At 45.9% G+C, this 17,668-nt stretch overlaps 2 protein-coding genes across 3 annotated transcripts; both read left to right on the top strand.

The window, feature by feature from the left end:
* Positions 1 to 4: 4 nt before the first annotated feature.
* Positions 5 to 1,795, top strand: LOC132475239 (retinal guanylyl cyclase 2-like; the record flags this gene model as incomplete). Its single annotated transcript, XM_060076247.1, is given in 4 exon segments — positions 5 to 110; positions 113 to 286; positions 289 to 423; positions 1,437 to 1,795. Coding segments are annotated over 4 exon segments (774 nt in total), but the record flags the coding sequence as incomplete, so codon positions are not given.
* A 701-nt stretch (positions 1,796 to 2,496) lies between these two features.
* gucy2f (guanylate cyclase 2F, retinal) lies at positions 2,497 to 17,505 on the top strand. Of its 2 annotated transcripts, XM_060074506.1 has the most exons (17): positions 2,497 to 2,823; positions 3,583 to 3,667; positions 6,997 to 7,093; positions 7,331 to 7,465; positions 7,544 to 7,624; positions 8,614 to 8,790; positions 9,076 to 9,232; positions 9,638 to 9,787; positions 10,902 to 11,050; positions 11,705 to 11,868; positions 12,622 to 12,814; positions 13,782 to 13,956; positions 14,369 to 14,467; positions 14,617 to 14,711; positions 14,813 to 14,898; positions 15,235 to 15,330; positions 16,013 to 17,505. In XM_060074506.1, exons 1-16 carry the CDS (start codon positions 2,637 to 2,639, stop codon positions 15,305 to 15,307), a joined length of 2,103 nt encoding a protein of 700 aa, XP_059930489.1. In that variant the 5' UTR covers positions 2,497 to 2,636; the 3' UTR covers positions 15,308 to 15,330; positions 16,013 to 17,505. The 2 variants fall into 2 exon arrangements, with proteins under 2 accessions (XP_059930489.1, XP_059930488.1); XM_060074505.1 differs by lacking the exon at positions 15,235 to 15,330.
* The last annotated feature ends 163 nt before the right edge of the window (positions 17,506 to 17,668 follow it).

Raw genomic sequence — 17,668 nt, 5'->3', positions numbered from 1 at the left:
GCCCTGCGAGACGTCCCAGGCGCTCACCACCTTCTTGAACTACGAGAAGGTGGCGGACGCGTTCGTGGGCCCCACCAACACGGGCTTCTGCTCCGCGGCCAACCTGCTGGCACCAACTGGGATAAAGCCATCTTCTCTTATGGATGTGTCAACTACGAGCTGGACCAAGGCGCCACGTATCCCACCTTCGCCAGGACGCTGCCGCCCCCGTTTGGCATCTTGTTTGCGGTGTTGAAGTACTTTCAATGGGCCAACGTCGGAATCGTTTCGTCCAACGAGGACATCTGGATGGAAGCGGCGGGAAGCTAGCGAACGCCCTGCGTCGCGAGGGCCTCCCCGTGGGCATCGTGACCGCCATGGGGATCAACGAGACGGAGGTGGAGCGGACCATGAAGAGGATCCAGGCGAAGGCAGACCTCAAGGGTAAGGCTACGTGCAGATACATTGATCAAACATCGTTATTGTGACCTGTCACAGCGCAGAAAAAACATTGAAAAACATCAAAAGTTGTAATTGGTGTAGTCTACTACTATTAGTTCAACAATTACACATGTAGGGCCCTTAACATGGCTGAGCGAAGAGCGCAAGGGGCCCATTTAACCACATTTATAACTGAAAGAAGGCCATGGCCAGTAGGACACAGTGGGAAGATAAGTCAGCAATGCTGCTTATACTCCATTTTGTCATTTAGCAAACTGTCATATTAGCAGAAATATCAATGGAAAACATAGCAATGGATATAGAAATGATAACAAGCCATGATGATCATTGAAATAGAAATGATAACAAGCCATAATAAAATATACATTTATTTTTTTCAATTATCTATATAATTGTTTATATTATTGTACATGTTCTATTTCAAACATCCCACGTACCACCTGCAGTAGCCTCCCAAGGTTGAGAAACACTGGTCAAGGGTCAGCAGCACCAGCATTCCAGGTGTTAATAGGACTGCTACGTTGACCCGCTGAACTGGAGGCCATTTTGTCTGCTTTTTCCCACATGCTTGTTGGTGGATTTGGGTCAGTGTCTGATTCACCAGAACAAAACTAATCAAAGCCAACCTTTGCTCTTTGACTCAATAATTGAACTGCATCCCTTTTCAATTATATGAAATAGAGCCCCATTGGATCGTAATTAAGTAATGGCAAACAGAGACACAATTATATAAGTAGAGCTTTTAATGTTATGCTTCTCCAAAGCATACAAGTGGGTGAGTTACATGTTATCCACCCATCTGTCAACAAGTTTGCGTAGTTATTGATCAGTTCTACACAGTCCTACACACAGTTGATCTCTGCATGCTGTTCACCAACCAGATTGTTTCTACTCCAGCTGGTCCACGCCGGAAGTGCAACACGTTGTTGTTGTGTTGTCATTGACAACGTTGTTGACGACGTTGTTGACGACGTTGTTGTGACGTTGCATTCCAGTCATCATCATGTGCATGCACTCGGCCCTGATCGGGGGCCAGCAGCAGGCCACCTTCCTGCTGAAGGCCCTGGAGCTGGGGCTGACCCAGGGCCAGTACGTGTTCCTGCCCTACGACGCGCTGCTCTACAGCCTGCCCTACGGCAACGTCTCCTACGCCCCGCTGAAGAACAGCAGCCGGCTGCGGCGGGCCTACGACGCCGTGCTCACCGTCACCGTGGAGTCGGGGGACCTGTCCTTCTACAGGCCTGGACGCGGCCACGTGGAGCGGGGGGCTGCCCGCCAACCTGGAGCCCTGCAGGTGGGCTCGGGGGGGTTGTGTTGGGAGGGCGCATGCTGGAGGCGCTGCACTCAGAGCTGAGTCTCTGGGTGGTTTGTTGCAGCGGTCCCTCTGATGGGTTCAGGGGGATCCAGTTTTGATGTCCCTCATAGGAGTGACGTCAAGCAGTCGTTTGTTTCTTGTTTTTGTAATACTTGTATTCCTTGAACACCAGCATCGAGTAAATTCATTCTTTTACGGTTTCGTTAATTCGTTCCTTTAATGAGTTCAATTCATTTGTTTGCTAAATTGGGTTGATTTGTGTTCACGTTATTTATATACACTCTGAGAGTTCATAAAAAAATTCTGATATGAATTGTGTCCACTCAGATGATATCATTGCTTTTATTACGAATTCACAGATGCACATTAAACCTCTCCTTTCAGCATTCCCTCACTGTGTATGTATGTGTTTGTTGTGTGTGTGTGCGTGTGTGCCTGTGTGTGTGTGTTTCTGTGCCTGTGTGTGTGTGTGTGTGTGTGTGTGTGTGTGTGTGTGTGTGTGTGTGTGTGTGTGTGTGTGTGTGTGTGTGTGTGTGTGTCAGTGTGCGTTTGTGTGTTCATGTGTGTGTGTGTGTGTGTGTGTGTGTGTGTGCATGTGCGCATGTTCGCGCCTGTGTGGAATATAAAATATATGGAAAAACATACCATAACATACTCCATCCACCTGGACTATAACAAACATCCTGGGTGCCCCCTGCTTACCTCCTCCAGGTCCACCCTCTGTTTGGCACCATCTACAACAGCATCTACCTGTTGGCCAAGTCCATCCACAGTGCCAGGCAGACTGGCACCTGGTTGTCAGGGTCCAACCTGGCCTACCTAACCAGGAACCGCACCTTTGACGGCTTCAACCAGAAGGTCAGGGTGAGCGCCCGATGGGATGGTCACCACCAACTACGTCATCCTGGACATGGACGGCGTGGGCAGCCAGCTGTACTCCACCTACACACTGGATCCTGCCTCCGGGAACGTTCGCTTTGCTGGGAGGAACATTAATTTCCCTGGGGGATCCGCGCCGGCCTCCGATTCTCTGTGCTGGTTCGACAAAACTGTTACCTGTACTGGAGGTAGAGGACTTGGAGTCTCTCTCTCTCTCTGTGTTTATCTCTGTCTCCCTCTGTCTCTGTGGCTCTATGTCTGTCTGTCTGTCAGTGTCTCTCTCTCTCTCTCTGGCTCTATGACTGTCTCTCTCTGTCTCTGCCCCTCTCTCTCTCTCTCTCTCTCTCTCTCTCTCTCTCTCTCTCTCTCTCTCTCTGTCTCTCTGCCCCTCTCTCTCTCTCTCTCTCTCTCTCTCTCCTCTCTCTCTCTCTCTCTCTCTCTCTCTCTCTCTCTCTCTCTCTCTCTCTGTCTCTCTGCCTCTCTCTCTCTCTCTCTCTCTCTCTCTCTCTCTCTCTCTCTCTCTCTCTCTCTCTCTCTCTCTGTCTCTCTGCCTCTCTCTCTCTCTCTCTCTGTCTCTGTGGCTCTGTGGCTCTATGTCTGTCTGTCTGTCTGTCTGTCTGTCAGTGTCTCCTCTCTCTCTCTCTCTGGCTCTATGTCTGTCTGTCCCCCACTGTCTCTCTCTTTCTCTGGCTCTATGTCTGTCTGTCTGTCTGTCTGTCTGTCTGTCTGTCTGTCTGTCTGTCTCTCTCTCTCTCTCTCTCTCTCTCTCTCTCTCTCTCTCTCTCTCTCTCTCCCTCTCTCTCTCTCTCTCTCTCTCTCTCTCTCTCTCTCTCTCTCTCTCTCTCTCTCTCTCTCTCTCTCTCTCTCTCTCTCTCTCCTGCTCTATGTGGCTGCATCAATGGTGACATCCATAAAAAGTAATCTTATCTTTCTTCTTTTTTTCCCAGGCGTGGAGATCATCTATGTAGTGGTGATATTTGTTGTCATCGCAATTCTGGCTATAGTGGGGATCGCTCTTACTCTGTTTATCAGGTACAGCATACAATCACACCAGGCTCTTCTTGGTCCTTTGACCTTATACTTTCAAAGGATTTGCCACCTTGTTAGGGGTCGGAGCAGCGAAGCTGCTTGGTCCCCTATTGTTTCTGTAACGTTGTTTTTTCTCTCAAATTCTGTAAAAGTCATACTGCAGCCTATACTGTAAATCGAAAACTCTTGAAATTTCCAGGTATGGTTAGCAATAACCCCCACTAACCATAAACCCAAATTTGTGGTTCTGCACCCAAAGGTGGCGCTATGGTAAAAAATCATGAATTAGGCGTATTTCTCCTCATCAGATTGACCTGGACTCAAAATTCTTTCAGAATATTAATCTCTAGAATCAGATGCACTTAGTAAAACCGGGGTATTATGCCCTAAAAATGTTTACATTTCCCACAATTTCATATTAAAGCTAAACATGATAAAAAGATTCACAGGCTACAAAAATAATCAAAAATTCATCAACATCGCCACATAAAATCTTTAGACCAAGCCTCACAAAAATCATCGAACAGAATTTGTTTTATTTAGTTCCATTTCAGAAATATTGGCCAATAAAGTTGGAGCAGTTAGCCCATTTTTCTATGGGCTAACTATTATTAGGTGGATACCAATACCCCCCATTACCCATAAACCCAAAATGGTATTGCACCCAAAGATGGCGCTATTTATTTTATTAATTATGAACTAGCCTTATTTCTCCTTACCAGATTGACCTGGACTCAAAATTCTTTCATCATATTAATCTCTAAAATCAGATGCATCTTTTTCACCCTGGTCTTCTATAAAAATGTTTACTTTCCCACAATTTCAACCCATTTTGCCTCTATGACCATTTTTTTAATTGTATAACTACCATACGGCTATTATTATGTGGATACCATTAGCAGTGCAAATTTTCAGATCTGTGCTCTTTTAAGAAAGCCCTTAATTCTCTTGTGAAATGTGTGCTTGGAGTTTTATTGATGTTGTGTGCTTATCAAAAGACATTTTCAACATGTAAATGAGGCTTCATGCAGTTAAGGAATGTCAGTGGCTCAACAGGATAATGCCCTGTACTGTTGTACTGGTGATGTCCTTAGGTTGTCCTTAGGTTGAGAGTTCGAATCCTGATTAGAGTATTATGAACACGCTGAACATGACATTCTTTCATTGCCACTCTTTTAAAGGTCCCATGACATGCTATTTTATGTATTCTTTAATATAGGTATTAGTGGGCAACTAACACAGTATTCAAAGACGTTCCCTAAATTCAGCCGTGGTGCAGAGTTACAGCCACTCCGAGCCAGTCGCACATTGAGCTTCCCCCAAATGCGCTGTTTCGGTGGGCGTGTCAAGGAGGAGGGTGGGGGTGTGGCCCTGAGCAGCTTGCAGCCACCATGCGCTCTGTTTACAGTGGATGTATCGCAATGGCGAGCCGCACACAGCCTTTAGCCGTGTTCTGTAAATATTCTAGAACACATGGGAGTCCTGGAGCTCTATATCTAAATATTATCATATAGCCTACACAGATATCTATATCATATAATATATATTATCACGGCCAAAAGCTGTGTGAGCCGATATTATGAATCTCAAACGACCGCGTTGGGTTCTCCGACGTTCCTGGTTCTTCAACGTCCAAATCAATGTGAATACACACACTGTAACGCAAGTGTTTCTTGTCGGTTCTTTGACGTGTCTTGTATTTCCACAACGAGACTGTCGTGGGGGTTATCTGAGCCATGGTTGAGAAGGAATTGGGGGAAAGGAACTTTGATTTGACTCGCTGAAGTACATGAACTGCGACATGCCGCCGGTTGCCGCGAGGCACCATCGCCCGGCAGCGGGCAGCCGGCAGCAGGCAGCGCGCGGTTCAGTCGACTTCAGGTTGATGTGAAAGTGGAAGAACCAGAGACGTCGCAGAACCCGACAAAGTCGTTTGTGATTCATAATATCGTCTGGAGGCGCACACAATATGTTATATGATATAGATATCTATGTATATGATATTATTTAGATATAGAGCTCCAGGACTGTAACGCAAGTGACTCGAGACACGAGACTCGTATTGGGGGTTATCTCAGCCAAGGTTGAGAATGAATTGGGGGGAAGGAACTTTGGCTTTGACTCCCTCAAGAACATGAACCACGACAAGGAGGAGAAAGGGATCTTTGCCGGGCAGCGCTTATGCACCTCCGCCTCCGGCGGTGGTCCCTCAGCGGGGCTCAAGCGGGAGACATTCGCCGCCAACAATCCCTTTCTCCTCCATGTCTCAACCATGGCTTAGATAACCCCCACGACAGTCTCGTTGTGGAAATACAAGACACGTCAAAGAACCGACAAGAAACACTTGCGTTACAGTGTGTGTATTCACACACACACACACACACACACACATGTGGCGCTCGCACGGTCGAGTCTCATTGGCGGGCCAACGTCTCTGGGCGGGCCAGGCAGAGTAAGGGGAGGAGCTGAGATTCCTCATGACGTCATGAGCACAGATTTCCAAATCAGCGCGCTTGAGCCTCCGTTTTTTCAAAGGCGAGCAGAACAGCTAGTGCTCGTTTTACACCAAACGCAAGTTTTAGCAACTGGGGGACCATAGGCAGGCTAGGGGAACTCATATTTATGTTAGAAAACCTCATAAATTGAGATTTTCATGTCATGGGACCTTTAAGAAACACAATATTGAACAGCACCTGAAATTCATCAGGCAATCAACATTCCGACTCATTCGTTTCCAAGAATCTGAGTGCCAAGACACAGTATGGCATCAGGGCAAATTCTTCGTTAACCATGTTTCCTTCATAATTATCTCTGTCATATTTATGTTTCTTCCGTTTGTGTTCTTGACTACAAAGGTTTAATTACCCCAGAATTTCAAAGATTTTTCAGGTATATGCTTTTAAGAAAGCCCTTAATTCACTTGAGAAATGTGTGCTTGGAGGTTTCTGGATGTTGTATGCTTATCAATAGACATTTGAGCATGTGATTGAGGCTGCATTTCAGGTTCATCAGTGGCTCAATGGGATAATGCCCGGGTGATCCTTAGGTTGAGAGTACGAATCCCGATTATAGCATGCTGAACATGACATTCGGCCATTGCTTTGCTGCTCACCTGAAAGCCGAGGCACAGTATTGCATTCAGTGGAACATCTTCATCAACATCTTTCCTACATAATTATTTGTCCCATTTATATATCTTCCATTAGTGTGTTCTTTACTTTTAATTTTGCTCGGACCCCGTTAATCACCGCTTGCGGTTATATTTATCTCTTGTTTTTAGCATATGGTTGTATTTCTTGCCCTAACTTCCCTGATCTGTGATGTGAGTGCAGGAGGAGAATCCAGCAGATCCAGCTGTTCAAGGGGCCCAATCGCATTCTTCTCACGCTCGAGGACCTGACCTTTATCGACCCCCAGCTCAGCAAGAGGGTAAGACCCGTCAAACCCTGCCCTACAGGACAGCTGGCTCTGGATCCATGTAATGAATTCATTACATGAATCCACATGCAATGGATTCATGTAATGAATTCACTATGATCATCTATGATGGTTATAGTAGACCAGTGACCACGGAAAAAAACAGATTTTCCCCTTTAAAATGATGACGATGAAGGAATGACTTCTGCTGAGTTGTGTGACCGGATGTATGATCTAATGTGTGTACAGAAAATCACCCTGGAGGATTTGAGTGAGTCCAAGAGTGCGATAGAGGACAAGAGCACCAGGTCAAATGAGCGATCGCACTCGGTCAACAGCATCCGGACCACCACTCACGAGACAACCAACGTAGCCGTGTATGAGGTACGCTTCATCTAACACACAAAGAAGAAAACGGTGTACTTTTTTTTGTCATGAATGTTGATGTTATTATTTTTTCAGGGAGACTGGGTGTGGCTTAAGAAATTTGAAGATGGCCAATTTAAAGAGGTGAAACAGAGCGCGACTAAGATATTCACAAAGGTAGGTTGAATCACAATGCTTCTACCTTCTCTGTATGCTCTTACCTTCTGTTCGGATTACACTTTTAGAAACCATTGCGTGGATTACAGCTGCAGTAAAGGCCTCCTCTCCCTCGACGATGATATATATATAAATGTATATAAATGTAAATACATGTTCCCGTCTACATTAACAGCAAGTGTTCTTAGCAGTGGGAATCAAAGCCCTAACCCTTATAGTGTGAGCCTGATACACCAAGCAAACGTCAAACAAATAGCGGCAACAACGGTTGAGTGTTGCGTTGCCTCCCATCGCCTGTGTCTTGGCCACAAAGTTGGACTTGTACACCGCAAAGACCACAGCAGCAAACGGAAAACTAGCATGTCGGTTCTGTGTCTGCTGGGGGATAAAACCTCTCCGTACAGCGAGTAGCAGCAGTCTGTATTCATTACTTACCGGTATAAATGGAAACCGGACTTACGAATGCGGATATTCAAACTATTGTTGTGATACAAACGTGAAACAGAGTAGAGTTGGTCTCCCATTTTCACATCACTCTCGCTCACCACTTAGAGGCTTTTATAAAATAGATATTTCTAATGGCCATGTGGTTGTGAACATATTGGATTGATCAGATGAGTTGAAATGGCAAAATTAGAGCAACATTTTGTGTGTGTCCTCTTCAACCATTTGCTTGTGTGGCCCCTTGACGAAAATTGTTTGCTGCTTTGCTCACTTCCGTTTCTCTCCTCATTTGCTGTTTTGCTTAAGCTGAACAGCCTATCAGAGTGATTTCTCATTAATGACCTCCGTTGCCGATTCAGCAAAAAAATTAATTTCAGTAAAATCACAGAAAAACACAGAAAATCTCAGACAGCCCAAATCCAGCGCCACAGATGCTAGCTGGCGGCTTAGCGTTGGCCGACGACCCGGGGGTCACTACCTTTAGACAGGACCATATGTTAACCACAGGCAAGGCTCCTCATCCATCTTTGATGTGGTCTCCTCAGATGAAGGACCTGAGGAACGAGAACGTGAACCCTTTCCTGGGCTTCTTCTGCGACTGCTCCATGTTCGCCGTGGTAACGGAGCACTGCTCCCGCGGCAGCCTGCAGGACCTGCTGGGGAACGACGACGTCAAGCTGGACTGGATGTTCAAGTCCTCGCTGCTCCTCGACCTCATTAAGGTGAACCCAAGGGATTTTTTCTTTCTGCTATGGTTCTGCCAGAAAGCAATCTGTCCAAACCCACTTTGTAGAGATACGTCATTAGGCAGCAGCAAGGGGTTGAGGAAGGATGCCTACAGGTAGCCTTTGATTGTGGGGTTCGAACCAAGAACCTTTCAGCCAGAAGATCTGGCCCAATATGTATGGCATGTTCTTACCCTAAAAGGGGTCTATGATGAGGTTTAAGCCATCTACGTCATTTAAATCAAAACCTTGCTCAGTATTGTTGGTGTTGCTCGTCTCCAGGGTATGAAGTACCTGCACCACAAAGACTTCCCCCATGGCAGACTGAAGTCTCGGAACTGTGTGGTGGACGGACGCTTTGTTCTGAAGATTACCGACTACGGCTTTAATGAACTGCTGGAGTCCCAGAAGAGTCCCAAAGAACAATGGACACCTGAAGGTAGTCTTTGTAATATATATCGCTTTCATAGCAGATTATTTATTCTTCTCTTTCTCCAGTTGTACATTACGGTGAGAAATAAATAAATAGGATGCATGTTGTTTGATATAATAATACAGTGTTGTCAATACATTTGACAATATCTATATTTTTAAGTGACTGAAGGATTCCGATACTATCCAGTTAATTTCAGTTTAGCCTTATTTCTATTTTCAACGGAAAATGACATTACCCAAAATACGTCTAACTATTATTAATGGTTTATTACTACAATACAATGTCTATAAATAAAAAAAATCTATGATGTGGTTCACACAATGAAATGCTCACGTCAGAAATGGATTTGCTACCCACTTTGATACATACCAAACAAGATGGCCGCCCTCCCTGCCCCCTCTCTCTCAGAGTTATTCTGGACAGCCCCAGAGTTCCTCAGGGACCCCGAAAGCTCACGCAGAGGGACCTTCAAGGGGGACGTGTACAGCTTCGCCATTATACTCCAAGAGGTGGTGGTCCGAGGACTCCCCTACTGCATGCTGGGGCTCCCTCCAGAGGGTGTGTATCAAGGACTATGATGACTGACACATGTGATGCAACGCTACACACAGGCCACAGCTGCAGGCTACAGTATATAGTACTGCTCTCATGCCTCTTCCTCTTGGAGTTGGATGTGGTCTAATAGGATGTAATCTCTTGTGCCGTTCCACATTTCTTAAATTCCAAAGTGAGTTATGGTGTTGACAAACCAGCAGTTAACTTAAGTCTCAAGAAATGCAGCATCTCTGCTGAAACGCAGGTTTATGCAGCTTTGGATTGGTGTCAGTTGATATGTAATGACATCCGTTGGGATTGCTTGCTGCTGTCCATGAGGGTTTTACTTCTTGGTCAGCCATTAACAATAAACAATATATAATAATGTTGGACCTGCCTAAGGGGAACCAGACAAAACCCCATCATAGCCAACAAATTAAGATAATATCCACAGTTACGGTGTAGATAACACACTACAGCATGGGCTGCACGGGTTTGCGAGCTGGGGGGGATAACTGCTGTCTCCCGCACCAACCAATCACAGCACACCTCCTGCTGCAACTATCCAGCCGGGACAAGCTCACACAGGAGGGACAGAAACTCAGCCCAACATAAATCCTACAGACCACCTAAGGGGTAATATACAGTGAGCTGGTCGTTATTTAAGCACTACCACTCCAGAAGGAGTGTTGTTACACTGGATATCAGCCCGGTGGTGCTCCGCACGCAGGTACCAGGCCCCAGGCCCCGGGCCCCAGGCCGAGTGCTGAGGATAACAACCCACAAACTCTACTGTGAAACTGCCTTTATAAAAAAGGTTCCACAACTGGACAGGGACTGGACTGTTGCCAAACAACACATCATTGTCTTGCACACTAGCTTGCTACTTTACGTAGGTCCACACATTACCGCAGGCGGTACCGCAGTAAGTTGTTTGCAGGTTGCGTAACTTCTTTTAGTTGGTGAATGGTCATTAGAAAGCACCTGTCGAGCAGAGTGATACAAAGCCCCAACCTTGGTTACTCCCTTATACTTCATCACTAATGGAATGCCACATGTCCAATCAAATGACTTTGTCAGCGCTAACCTTTGCGTAAAGTGAAATGACCCTCCTCTGTCGCCCCACGCTACCGCCCAGAGATCATCCGTAAGGTGAAGAAGCCGCCGCCCATGTGCCGGCCCACCGTGGCCCCGGACCAGGCCCCCCTGGAGTGCATCCAGCTGATGAAGCAGTGCTGGAGCGAGATGCCCGACCGCAGGCCCGCCTTCGAAGAGATCTTTAACCAGGTGAGCGCACGCTGGCCACTGAAAGTAAGAAGGGGGCTGTGAACCAGCTAGCTCATTTGCTATCAATAAAAGAGGGATTTTGTTGATAACATTATCGAAATCATAACGCTCAGCATTGACGAGAGCTAGGCCCAGGTTGTTTTGAGATAGGAGCCAGTTGAAGGGTTACACGTTGGGTCTGTAAAGAGATTGGGCCCAATGCAGGTGCAGCTGGGGCTCCTCACACTAACATGAGGGCTGCTTCATTTATATGTGTCACCTGAACAGGTACGGACGGGTACACTGGCTCATCTAAATAAAACCCATAAAGATTCCTGTGACTAATATGCCGAGGCACACCTGGGCTGACCCGATTTGGAATCTGGGGAAACAGTCGCTCTGTCCCACTGCTTTAGGAACAACAAGAAAAACAGATGTTACCGCAATGTAATCTTGGATGCAGCAGTCTTTCTTGCAAGTTCTTGCAACATCCAGATCCTACTGAAACTTATTGAGTCGTAAGGTGCTTCTTTAAAGCACTGTGTAATGGATAAATACTTTTCGATCATTGGGTTCTGTGTGTGTGTGTGTGTGTGTGTGTGTGTGTGTGTGTGTGTGTGTGTGTGTGTGTGTGTGTGTGTGTGTGTGCTTGTGTGTGTTATCCTCGGCCTTCAGTTCAAAATCATCAACAAGGGCAAGAAGACGAACATCATCGACTCCATGCTGCGGATGCTGGAGCAGTACTCCTCCAACCTGGAGGACCTGATCAGGGAGAGGACCGAGGAGCTGGAGGTGGAGAAGCAGAGGACCGAGAAGCTGCTGTCTGAGATGCTCCCGCCGTCAGTCAACACACACACACGCACGCACGCACGCAAGCACGCACACGTACACAAACCCACGCAAACAGGAGCAGGAGGCCATGCATGCACACACATGCACACACACCCACACACACACACACCCACACACACACACACACCCACACACACACACACACACATACATGTATCGACACACACACACACCCACAGACACACACACACACACACACACACACACACACACACACACACACACACACACACACACACACACACACACACACACACACACACACACACACAGACACTGACAGACACTGATTAACCATAATGATACCAGTGTGATACTAATGTTTCTAATGTTACAGTAATGTTTTACTTATGTTATGCTTACCACACTAATACCCATGTAATACTGATATCTCTAATGTTATCCTAATGTTATACTTACCACACTAATACCAGTGTGATACTGTTGTTTCTAATGGTATACTTACCACACTAATACCAGTGGGTTACTGATGTCTCTAATGTTATACTTACCACACTAATACCAGTGTGATACTGTTGTTTCTAATGTTATAATTACCACACTAATACCAGTGTAATGCTGATGTCTCTAATGTTATACTTACCACACTAATACCAGTTTGATACTGATGTCTCTAATGTTATACTTACCACACTAATACCAGTGTGATACTAGTCTCGCAAAGCCAGACCAAACTACAGCAAGTAGAAGTTTCTAACGCTATCCTGTCTCTCTCTCAGCTCGGTGGCGGAGGCGCTGAAGACGGGCACCACGGTGGAGCCCGAGTACTTCGACCAGGTCACCATCTACTTCAGCGACATCGTGGGCTTCACCACCATCTCGTCGCTCAGCGACCCCATCGAGGTGGTGGACCTGCTCAATGACCTCTACACGCTGTTCGACGCCGTGCTCTCCAACCACGACGTCTACAAGGTCAGAGCTCGGGCCGCCGGCCCGTGGTTGACCGACAGTTTGATCGTTCGTTCGGAGTAACTGAACACAGGTGTGGTTGGTGCCTTCAATGATGGGCCCTGGCATGCCCACATACCATCGTTAACTTCATGAGCCACACCTGTTTGCCCCCCTTCTACTGTTGCACCTCTGTGATAAAGGTCGATAGGGGGGTTCCCTGAAGAGTCGCGAGTTGGGCTTGTTCACACGACCTCCGTCCGTCGGCGGACCTCGTTGACTTTGCATGGGGCGCTCGCGAAATGCATTGTGGGTCCGTCCGTCCATTAGGCTCCGTGGCCTGCGTCAAAAAGTTGAGAAATGTTCAACTTTTCAGGCTGCGCCGGATCCGTCGGCCAATCAGATCGCGGTTATGCAAATACACTCCACGCGTTTCCTGGATCAATTTTGCAATAAAAAGCAGGAAGAAGCAGGAAAAATCCGCCGGTTATATATTTTTTAAAAAAATGTGGAATGATAGCATTATTTTTAGTCACCTGTTGTTTGTGTCATCTTTTGTATTTATATCCACACACCGGCTTTGTAGCAGGGAGCGATTTGATTGGCCGCAGTATGCGTCTACAGAGACTAGTCCCCTATACGTCAGACACGCCCAGTCTGCCGACGGACGCATGTAGTGTGAACAAGGCGTTAGAGTTGTAATTGTTTAGCTGCCATGTAATATGACATTTGATCCATAATGCTCACAGAAAACTGCTCTTGACGAGACTAAAGACTGCCTTGCAATGCAACTAGGATTTCAAATTCTGGTATTGAATAATTGTATCAGCTAACCTATCTATGAGAGAGTTTCATTAAGGTGCTATTAGGATGTAACTACAAACTTTTGAGGAAATTGAGTGATGAATATTGTAACCATCTCAAGTTCTTGACAGCACAGTGTTTTCAACATTTGATTGGCCCTGCTCCCACGTGGTGATCTGTCTACCAGGTGGAGACGATCGGAGACGCCTATATGGTGTCCTCGGGTCTGCCCAAGAGGAACGGCAACAAGCACGCCGCGGAGATCGCCAACATGTCTCTGAACATCCTCAGCTCAGTGGGAAGCTTCAAGATGCGGCACATGCCTGACGTTCCTGTCCGCATTCGCATAGGAATCCATTCAGGTTGGCACGCAGGCTAACACCCTCCTACTCCTCCTCCCTCCTCCTTCTCACTCCTTCTCCTCTTCCTTCTCCTCCTCCCCATCCTTATTCTCATCCTCCCTCTCCTACATTTGGTGTTTAGAAGTTCTCCTTCATAATATGAACAGAACAACTCAAACTCTTGAATTCCTCTCATGTAAAGAGCCCAAACGGCACTCATCTATGTGAGCCAATCGCAGCGCTTGGCGTGAATAGGAGTCTCATATCTGCCATAGACATAAAGCCATTGTCACTGGAGGTAGTGGAGGCGCCGGAGCAGTGCTTGTGTTAACGGTACGTGTGTGTGTGTGTGTGTGTGTGTGTGTGTGTGTGTGTGTGTGTGTGTGTGTGTGTGTGTGTGTGTGTGTGTGTGTGTGTGTGTGTGTGTCCCAAGGCTCCTGTGTGGCGGGCGTTGTGGGCCTCACCATGCCTCGGTACTGCCTTTTCGGAGACACAGTGAACACTGCGTCTCGTATGGAATCCACTGGGCTGCGTGGGTGCCTTTCCAAGCCTTCTCTCGTGTTGCCTCTCCTCCCTTTCAATACATTTCCCTTTATTTGTGTTTCTGTCCCCCACCTTCCATCCGTCTTTGGTTTGAGTCTTCTAAAATGTTGTGTTGTTTCCTCTCTTTCCCCACCGCAGCTTATAGAATCCACGTGAACATTAGTACGGTGAACATCCTAAATTCCCTCAATGAGGGTTATAAGATCGACCTCCGAGGCAAGACGGAGCTGAAGGTGAACACCGCCACTCATCTCCTCCTAAAGTTGAGAGAAATAAACCCTGGATAAATCTTCATACACAGGTTTTCATATGCTATGCTTTTTACCTTTACCAGGGTAAAGGCATCGAAGAGACATACTGGTTGGTTGGGAAGGCAAACTTTGCAAAGCCTTTGCCAAAACCTCCAGACATCAATCCAGGGTAAGACCCAGAATGCATGATTGTTCCTTGTTATGCGTGGAAGGAACAAAAGGACAGAGATTATGTTCAACAAGGAACAATAAGGACCGAAATTCAACAAATTGCATTAAAATTACCCAATTCATTATTTAAAATGTGAGTGATCTCCTCTGAGCTATCTTCTCTTGCAGCTATTTTAGTTCTCTGGTGACATTACTGCATTTAAAAAAAAAATTGACGGTTATTTGTAGTTGGACAATCGTTTTCTCGGGTTATACTGCATTTCTGTTTATTTTGAGTGAGTCTAAAATAACTAACTACAATGCAATCTCTAACTCATGACACCCGTGGGTTCAGGGAAGACAACCATGGACTGAAACCCGAGGAAATAGCTGCGTACAGGAAAAAGAAAGCAGAGAAAAAGGCTTGAGCCACGTATAACCAAAACGGCAGGTAGTGACTCCGTCAGGAGCAGCCGGGGGTGGTGGTGGAACAGTCGCTGTGGTCGCTGTGGTTTTCATATGTGGCTTGTGGCGTTGTGGCTTCATACCTCATCTGGCTTTAATGAACACAAACACACACACACACACACACACACACACACACACACACACACACACACACACACACACACACACACACACACACACACACACACACACACACACAAACACCAATGTGTATGTGTATGCTCACCAAATTGCACACACATAAACACCTGCATGCACAAACACAGATGCTTGCATGCTCACTGATCTGCATGCGCGTATACACCTAAGCACGCACGCACGCACACAGAGCATGTGCTCAAGATAATTGCCTCTTGATCTCGTCTCGTTAATCTCTCGATCTTATCAGCTTCTGCATCTTTTAAACCAGATTGGGTAAAAAGCTTTTTTTTTCATTAAGTTCATTAACACTCTCTAGCTAGTTGACTTTAAAAATAACCACCTTTCATTTGGCCTGCATGTCCTTTGTGATTATTTTCCAACCGGCGGCCTTTGAGCCTACATGGCTTACTGTGTTTTGTGTAACCTCTGCATGCAGGAAAATGGTGTTTCTGTGTCTTTGAACGAGTTTTCCTCAAGAAAACGCCAAACGGGATGAGTTCTAACATTCCGTCTGTGCTTCCCAGGGACAACTGGCAGCAGATGGTGACGGAGGAGATAAAGACGATCTTTCGCAAGGCCAAGAGGGAGGACAAGCTAAAGACCTGACCGGGAGCAGCAGAGCAAGGAATAGGAAGAAACAAAAAGGAGAAGATGAAGCCACGGCAATAGAGAGAGAGGGAGAGAGAGAGAGAGAGAGAGAGAGAGAGAGAGAGAGAGAGAGAGAGAGAGAGAGAGAGAGAGAGAGAGAGAGAGATAAAGACAAAGACACTGGGACTACGGGAAGAGGCCCCGCAGAGGACATGCTATCCCAGCCCAGCCTGCTCACCCTGGCTTAGCATGGACTTCTTTAATAGGATTTTATTTTGTGTGGCTAATCTGCTGCCCGCTAGCACAGCACAATGAGACAGCACTAATGTAATGAGGCTCACTGCGTTAGCCGCCCATGGAGCCCCAGAGAAAGCCCGAGCGCTCTTCTCTCTCTGTGAAGAACAGACTCTTATGCTCCTCCCTGCATATATTTGACCACTGCGTGGTCACCTGAGTCCCAGTAATCAGAGAGCCTGGCACAGGACGTCACACCATACGCCTCACATGTTAAATAATCTTTAATTTGCATGTAAGTTGGTTTTAGATGTTCCCAGGGTTGTCATTGGACAGAGCGATGTGGTGATGGATAAGGCACTAGCTAGGTATTTAATTTGTGTGGCAATGAGCTTCATGCACATTTAGTCTTCTTGGATAGGAGGATAAGTCTTCTTCTGTATGTGACAAACAAACCTCTATTGGTATTGTTTATAAAATAATAGACAGAAGAGGGCAGGGTTGGTAATAATTTGTATGGACCCAATAGTTGTTACACTGATAACTTTATTTTTCCAATTGTTTGAAGACAGGTGATTGACAGGTGAGGGTTGAACAAATATTTCTCTTCTTTTATTCTGCAGCCAGTAAGAATATTCTACAGAAATATATATATTTTTTAAATCATTATAAATAATGAATCCAACTAGCATAGGTTAGTAAATAAATTCCCCAATAAACTACTTGATACAGCTTTTCATGTCTGCACTCATAGTACAAGGCGCAATCTATTGTCACGCTGCAGCTTCTTGCTTTAGGCCACCATTTAGGGAACGTGAGTGTTTCTGCTTGCAACTGTTCAAGGAAAAATTAAAGACTGAAATGTTCACCTGTTATATTAAAGTGTCGATATTTAATTCAAATTAAAGAAAGTTATAATTTTAATAGTTGTAATTGTTGATTGTTTAGTTATATTTAAAATGTGCATTTTCATTAGAAGTCTAGCGGTTCCATTACACATTTTAATAGGTAGCCTACTCAACAATTTAGCGTGCTGTGGGAAATGCCCCTTGGACACGTATATAATTGATGGACTGTAGCATTTTCCTATTTGTTAACTTGTTCATTATTGTGTATTTGTTAACGACAAGCAAACTGTTAAGAAGTGTATATTGGGTATAACAATACTATATAACAAATAAATTTCTACCGTGGTGGCGTTCATCATTTGATGGTGTATTGCTTCGTCATGCCAGAAGAGGGCGCAAGGGAATGCTTCTCTTATTAGAAAAGGAGTTACAAGGTGACACCAGGAGATCCCTTCCCTCCTAATGCCATTGATCTCTGTTCCTCTGTGTGTCTGAAGGGTCTGCTATGTT

Source organism: Gadus macrocephalus, chromosome 16, assembly GCF_031168955.1.
Source record: "Gadus macrocephalus chromosome 16, ASM3116895v1".
Lineage (NCBI taxonomy): Eukaryota > Metazoa > Chordata > Actinopteri > Gadiformes > Gadidae > Gadus > Gadus macrocephalus.
This window is presented reverse-complemented; position numbering and strand designations above follow the sequence as displayed.